Raw genomic sequence first — 7098 nt, 5'->3', positions numbered from 1 at the left:
GGAGCGCAGCAGCACTCTCGCTGCGGGTTCGGATCCTATATAGGGATGGCCGGTGCGCTCACTGGCTGAGCGCAGTGCGGCCAGTCTCAAAAAAGGACAAAAAAAAATTAATAATAATAATAATAAAACAACAACAAAGCAAAATGTTGGTTCTTTGAAAAAATTAATAAAATTGGCAAACCCCTGGCATGACTCTAGAAGAAAGAGGAGGAGAAAAAGTAACAACAGGAAAGAAAGCAAAAGAAAAGACCAATAACAGGAATGAAGAATGAGCTAGAACCACAGATTTTACAGATATTAGAATAAGAAGATACTATTATGAACATCATACCAATAATTTTAGCAACTCATTTTGTATATAATTTTAGCAATTTTGGAATACTTCTAAGCAAACTCTTTAAGATCTCACAGCTATTATCTTTAGTGAGGTGGAAATAGAAAACAAGGACAAAAGAGTACATATTATGTGATTATATGATATTCTAAAAATGGCAAAGCTAATGTATGGTGATAAAATCAGAGCAGTGGTTACACATGGGACAGCAGGTGGGACAAGTGGAATTGACTGTAAAGAGGCACAAAGGATATTACTGGGATGGTGGAATGTTCTACTTTTTGATGGGAGTAGTGGTTACAGATGTACACAAACTGTGAAATTCATCACACTATAGACTGAACATCTGAATGTTACTGAATTCAAGTTTACCTCAATAAAATTAATTTTTAAAAATAAATCAATAAAAAATACCACAGAAATATAGAAGTAGGAAGCAATGTGAATTTAGTCAAGAATTATAAAATTTTGTGAGAGTTACATATAAAATTAGAATAAGAATATAATGAATATTTTTAAATTTTAAAAATTCTTCAAAAAATACTTTAATACTCGTACATACCTTTTTAACAGGATAGGAAGTATAAACTACTGGCTGGGAAGTGTGCTAGATGCTTTCATATAGTCGATCTCACAAAGATAGCATCATTGATAGCCTAGTAAGTTGATTTTCAGTAGGGTTCCAGGAATGATCTATTCGGTCTGACAGAGTATTAAAAAAGGACACAGGAGTATAAAAATCTGCAGGGTGACTACAATGGATGGCCCACATTTAAGACCAGAGAAGACAGGTGTCTTCATCCAAATGTTGGGACCCTAGTAGTGCACCTAGAAATTCAACACTCAATCACAGTACAATGTAATGAGTTATCTCATGGAGGTTTTAACAGAACGCTACAGGGGCACACAGAGGAGAGAATGAGCCAAGTGGGGGAGCTGGCAGCATCAGGGGAACTGTTTCTGAAAAGGGTGAGTCCTGTGCTGAACCCAGAGTTCTTAAGGAGTTATTTGGGCAAAAGGCATTTCAGGCAGGTGATAGAGTTTGGATGTGTTGTCCCCTCCAAAACTCATGTGGAAATCTGATCCCCAATGTGGCAGCATTGGAAACTGATTGGGTTATGGGGGCGGATCCCTCATGAATGGATTAATGCTCTCCCTGGGGGAAGGGGGATGAGTCAGTGAGTTCTCGCTCTATTAGTTCCCATGAGGGCTCGTTGCTTAAAAAGACCCTGGCACCTTCTCTCTCTCTCTTGCTTCCTGTCATCATGTGATCTGCTCGTATCCGCTGGCTGCCTGCCACTTTCTGCCATGCGTAGAAGCAGCCTGAGGCCCGTGCCAGATGCAGCTGTCCCAGAATCATAAGCCAAATAAACCTTTCTCCTTTATAAATTACCCAGTCTCAGGTATTTCTGTTATAGCAACACAAAACAGACTAAAACAGCAGGAGAGCAGGACATGTACAAAGGCCAACTGCAAGTCCTTCTGCATGGCTGGAGCATATGGTGTAAAGGGAAAATGGCATGGCAGAGGCCAGGTGGGGTCTTAGGACAGAGCTCTTTTAAAATAAAGAAGGGAAGCCGCTAAAGGATCTTAAACAAGCAGAACCACAATCAATATAGCATTTTTACAAGATCCTTTTAGCAACAGTGTGGAGAACATATTGGAAGGGGACAAAAGTAAGAGGCAGGGAAGCTAGTTGAAGTAAGTCAGGTGCAGGATGGTAGTGGCCTAAGGAGCAGCACTCAGAATGGAGAGAAGATGCACTAGACACAGGAGAGCAGAACTCTGAAGACGCCTTCACCGCTTTATGTGAAGAGGAAAAGAAAGAACCGAGCATGACTCCTAGGTCTCACACTCAGGCATCTGAATGGACAGCCCTGAAGCTCACAGAGATAAAGAGCAAGTCAACTCAACATTTGAAAGTATAAAAAACAATGATACAGGCACTAAATTTTAAAAGCAGTTAACACAACAAAAGCAGAGGCTGCCAAAGATAGTAGGGATACACATCTCTGAGAAAATCAAAAGCTTAAGTTCACAGAGAGGAATAAGTCAGAGTTAAAGAAATTCCTGTCTAACATATGTTGATGAATGAATAATCAAAGAATAAAACAGAAGGCAATTCACTAACAAGAGAGCCATCTACTGCCTTATGAGAATAGTGCAGCGATAAAATGCCACCAAAAATGTCTAAGAAAGCCAAGTTTCTGACCACTTCACATTGTACACAAAATATCTGACCCCTCCCACAAAAAAATTCCAAGTGGTTGGCACGTTTAATAATAGCCAGATGCTTTCACTTATTTATTTCTCCTAAGAACATCAATTCAGTATAAAACATCATTTGAATATAAAATGCTTACCTGCCATCATTGCTATCATACTGGCTTTATAGACATTAGTAAGAGATCCAAGTTCTCCTGTTGCTAATATGGTTTTGAGATGAGCCTCCCCACAGGCCTCACGAAACTGACGAATCTCATCATACAGGGCTGGGGAAGAAAATAATTGAGGCAGTTACAAAGCAGGCAAGTGATAACATAAGTTGGCAGCCATTTAGAGCTGGTAGAACCCATTTCAGATTTGGGAAACATAAAACATTTGTCACTTTCTAAAAATCACCCCAATTTAATATTGCCTAGAGCATTCTGTTGCAGTTCACATCCTGTTACAAGGAACACTTAGTTTGCTACCATGAAATCATTTCTAAGCCCTGTCCCGAGGTCCAGAGTCATGGAGCTCTTTTAATATCATTATAATGACACGCAAATTATAAATGATTACTACCTTTTCCATACAATGGTTACTAACAAGAAAAGACAAATTTATCTACCATACATATAGTGGTATACCACTTTGCAAATTAAATTTTAAAAATCCTCAGGTCCTTATTAATTCTTCCATTCACACATAATAGGCTCTCTTGTTGGAATATAAAACAGACCTTTCCTGAGAGCTCTGCTAATGACAATAAAGACATAACAGCTTGCCCTACTATCTGCCAGCGTATATGCATATATATGTAACTAAAAAGCGTTGAGCCCAGCTAGGTAGTGTTGGATGTATGTGCACAAAACCATCTGTAGAGGGGCTCAGACATGCAGCCTTGAATCTATTAACCCTTGACCCCCTGACCCCAGTACCACAACTGGCTTCCTAGGGGTCCATACAGTTCCCAGAAACAGCTTGATTTAAAACTATATATACAAAAGAATGAAATTCTGCCATTTGCAGCAACGTGGATGAGCTTGGAGAAAATTATGTCAAGTGAAATAAGCCAGGCACAGAGAGAAATATCATATGTTCTCACTCATATACGAAAGCTAAAAAAGATGATCTCATAGAAGTAGAGAGTAGAATAGTGGTTACTAAAGACTGGTGGGGGAAAGGGGATGGATGGGGCATGGGGAGAGGGTGGCCAGTGGATACAAAATAGTAGAGAGATAGAAAGAATGAGATGTAGGGTTCTATAGTACTATAGGGAGACTCCAGTTAACAACAAAATCCTGTGTGTATCTTTGAATAGCTAGTTGAGATGATGTTGAATGTTCCTAACATAAAGAAGTGACAGATGTTTGAGGTGTGTATACATATATATACACACACACATTCACATATGTACAAACACTAAGCACCCTGATATGATCGTTTCAAACGGTATGAATGTATCCAGATATCATATTGAGCTCCATAAATATATACAATTATCATGGGTCAATTAAGAAAAATAAATTAAAAAGAAAGAAAAAAGAGACTATATAGAGAGTAGAATAGTGGTTACCAGAGGCAGGGAAAGGGAGGCGAAGGGGGGCAGGGAAAGGTTGTTAGACTAGTACAAAGTCACAAAGTTATAGTCAGATAGGAAGAATAAGTTCTGCTGCCCTAGGGTGACAGCAGCTCATAATATTGTGTTGTATATTTCAAGATGGCCAAAAAAGAGGATCTTGAATGTTCTACTACTGAGAAATGACAAATGTTTAGGTGACAGACATGCTAACTATTCTGACAGGATCACTTTACAATATATTCATGTATTGAAATAACAAACTATACCCCATAAACATGTACAATGAAACAAATTAAATTATATACCAAGAAAAGTACACACAACAAAATAAAACTGGGGGAGAAAACATTTCATATTCAAAGTAACAGGGTTTTAGTAAATAAAACCAATATAATGAGTATTAAATTTTCAAAAAAGTGTTTAACAGTCTTTTGTTGATGACACCAGTGGATTTTGGCTTTTACCCTGTATCAGGGTGGCCACCCGCATTTCTTAACTCAGATTATCAGGACCAAGATGGGGCTTTTTCTTTCCTTTGTATGTGTGTTTCACAGAAAGTAGTTTTATAAGCATATGGACTAAACTGAGCAGGAGAGAAACATTCACAATAAGTGTTAGGGTAAGCATTTTTTAATTCTGAGAGTTCTATAATTAATAGATTTACTAAAGTACATATAGGAGATTAAAACTTAATCTCAAATCAACAGACTCAGTCAAAATCATACGTTTTAACAAAATGAACAGGACTCGCCTTCCCAATCCTAGAAAACCTAAACTTGACTTGAAGTTCAAAAGTGGAAACTGAATATAAATAATAGCCAACATTCTATTACAAGATGCTTGGTTAGTTTAGAGTGTGTTACCACCAATGATGTGTGTTTAGAGTGTGTGACCACCACAGAAGGTTTTGTAAGAATGGATTAAATATTTTCACAAATCCTTAATAGTAGGTAATTTTGAGTACTGGAGGTGATCTGAGATGCCACACTCCTACTTTGTCCATTGTACCTAACCTGTGAGAAAATCATCTTCCCTATGCACCGAATAGGACGATTTGTGTATGTTATAATCAGTAACAGCCATGTAGCAATAAAAATTTATATTCTTTTAACAAAGAGAATGAATCTTGGATGGAATGACATTTCTTGAGTTACTGAATCTAAAAAGAGAAAGTTCTCTAAGAACAAGTGATAAAGAAACCTCCTGGTCTAAAAATTCAAGAATACTAATTCAGACTTACCTTTTGATTTAATCAATAATTTTCATTAAAAGCAGGCTTTAGAGTCAGACAAATGTGGATTTAAAATCCAACCCCATCACTTCTTGTGTAGCCTTTGGCAAGTTATTTCTCTCAGTGTCAGTTTCATCTTTAAAGTGTCAATAATAACATTTATTTTATACAGTTATTATCAGGATTAAAAAAGAAGATATATAAGAAGTACTTTGCATACTGCCTGACATATTATAAGGACCCAAAAAAATGTTTAACCATTAAGTTCGGAATTCTAGTAAAATGATTTTCCATTAAGTGTTTTTTATTTTTTTTGTCTTTTTCGTGACCGGTAAGGGAATCGCAACCCTTGGCTTGGTGTCGCCCACACCGTGCTCAGCCAGTGAGCGCAGCGGCCATCCCTATATAGGATCCGAACCCGTGGCGGGAGCGCCAGTGCGCTCCCAGCGCCGCACTCTCCTGAGTGCACCACTGGGCCGGCCCGAGTTTCCATTAAGTGTTGTATGACAAAAGGCAAATCTTATTTCATGGCCTGACCCAACTCCTTACCCAAACCAAAACTGTGTTGTGTAGATGAATGCTTACAATCAGGGAGCTATTAGATAAGGCTTAATAATATTTTGTTGGAGCATTTGTAAAAGTCAGCTTTTTGGCCTGTAGACCAAATTCTTAAAACATGGATCCTGATCACATTTATGAATAAAACCATCATCCTTTTTCTGAAGAGTACTACCTTTTGATACCCAGTTAATTTCTTTACCTACAGCTAAAAATAATCCCCCCCACAAACCCCAAATGTATTTTATGATTCAATTATCAGTACAGAAGTTATGCTCTTTAATTCTTGATCCAAACAGAATGAAACGAAAGTGGTCACTTAGAGCTTAACAGGGTTTAACAAATACGTAACCAGTTCCTTCCTATTCCTTAACTGCCAGTTCCTCCAATCATTTTACTGACCTATTTCACCACAATAAAGGATCGAGGTTTTCTGAGACAGTATCTTCCCATGGCACAATCTGGCAGCCTTCTCTGCTCCCCAGCCTCTCAAGGTCCTGCTCACTGCCCAAGCCTAGTTCTCCAGGTTCCTACTCACCAGTGAGCTTCTCTGTGTCCTCCTAGCAAATCCCGTTTCAGCTCAACTTAATCAGAGTTGGTTTCATTATTTCACAACTCTAGTATAACGAATATTTACTGAGGAAGTACGGTATAGTGCATAACAGCACAGCTTCCCCCAACTGCCCAGATTCATACCCCAGCTCTACCGCGAATTTGTTTTTGATTTGGGCAAGTTACTTAACTCCTAAACTTTTTTTCAGGTTCCTCATCTGTAAAATGGATATAACAGAAGTTCATACCCCTCATGGAGTTATTCTGAGCACCAAATAGATAGAAAGGACAGTATAAATATATACAAAAGACATACAAAGTTAATATACATAAAGTACACAGGACACATAGGGACAGTGTCTGGAACATAGTTCATGCTCAAGGAATGTCAGCTGCTTGTTTTCCTGTTGTTGTTATTGTGGTGGTGGTGGTTTGCTCAGTGCTTCTTAGGCTCAGAGTACAAGAGGGAATTACAAAAACAGAGGACACGGGCCGACCCCGTGGCGCACTCGGGAGAGTGTGGCACTGGGAGCGCACCGGCGCTCCTGCCGCGGGTTCGGATCCTATATAGGGATGGCCGGTGCGCTCACTGGCTGAGCGCGGTGCAGGCGACACCAAATCTAAAAAGAGAAAGTT

General features: G+C 38.8%; 1 protein-coding gene across 1 annotated transcript in view; it reads right to left on the bottom strand.

The window, feature by feature from the left end:
* Nucleotides 1-953: 953 nt before the first annotated feature.
* LOC103609840 (putative deoxyribose-phosphate aldolase) overlaps nucleotides 954-7098 on the bottom strand; it is a 30542-nt gene continuing 24397 nt past the window's right edge. The window contains exons 6-7 of the mRNA XM_008594114.1: nucleotides 2698-2826; nucleotides 954-1036 (exon numbers count right to left, since the gene is read on the bottom strand). Of these exons, the coding sequence (XP_008592336.1) occupies nucleotides 966-1036; nucleotides 2698-2826 (200 nt within the window). The 3' untranslated portion in view covers nucleotides 954-965. The remainder of the gene's footprint in view (nucleotides 1037-2697; nucleotides 2827-7098) is intronic.

This window comes from Galeopterus variegatus, unplaced genomic scaffold (assembly GCF_000696425.1).
Source record: "Galeopterus variegatus unplaced genomic scaffold, G_variegatus-3.0.2 Scaffold10171, whole genome shotgun sequence".
In the NCBI taxonomy this organism is placed as follows: domain Eukaryota; kingdom Metazoa; phylum Chordata; class Mammalia; order Dermoptera; family Cynocephalidae; genus Galeopterus; species Galeopterus variegatus.
Note: the sequence above shows the minus strand (reverse complement) of the source record. Positions and strands in the feature narration are given on the sequence as shown.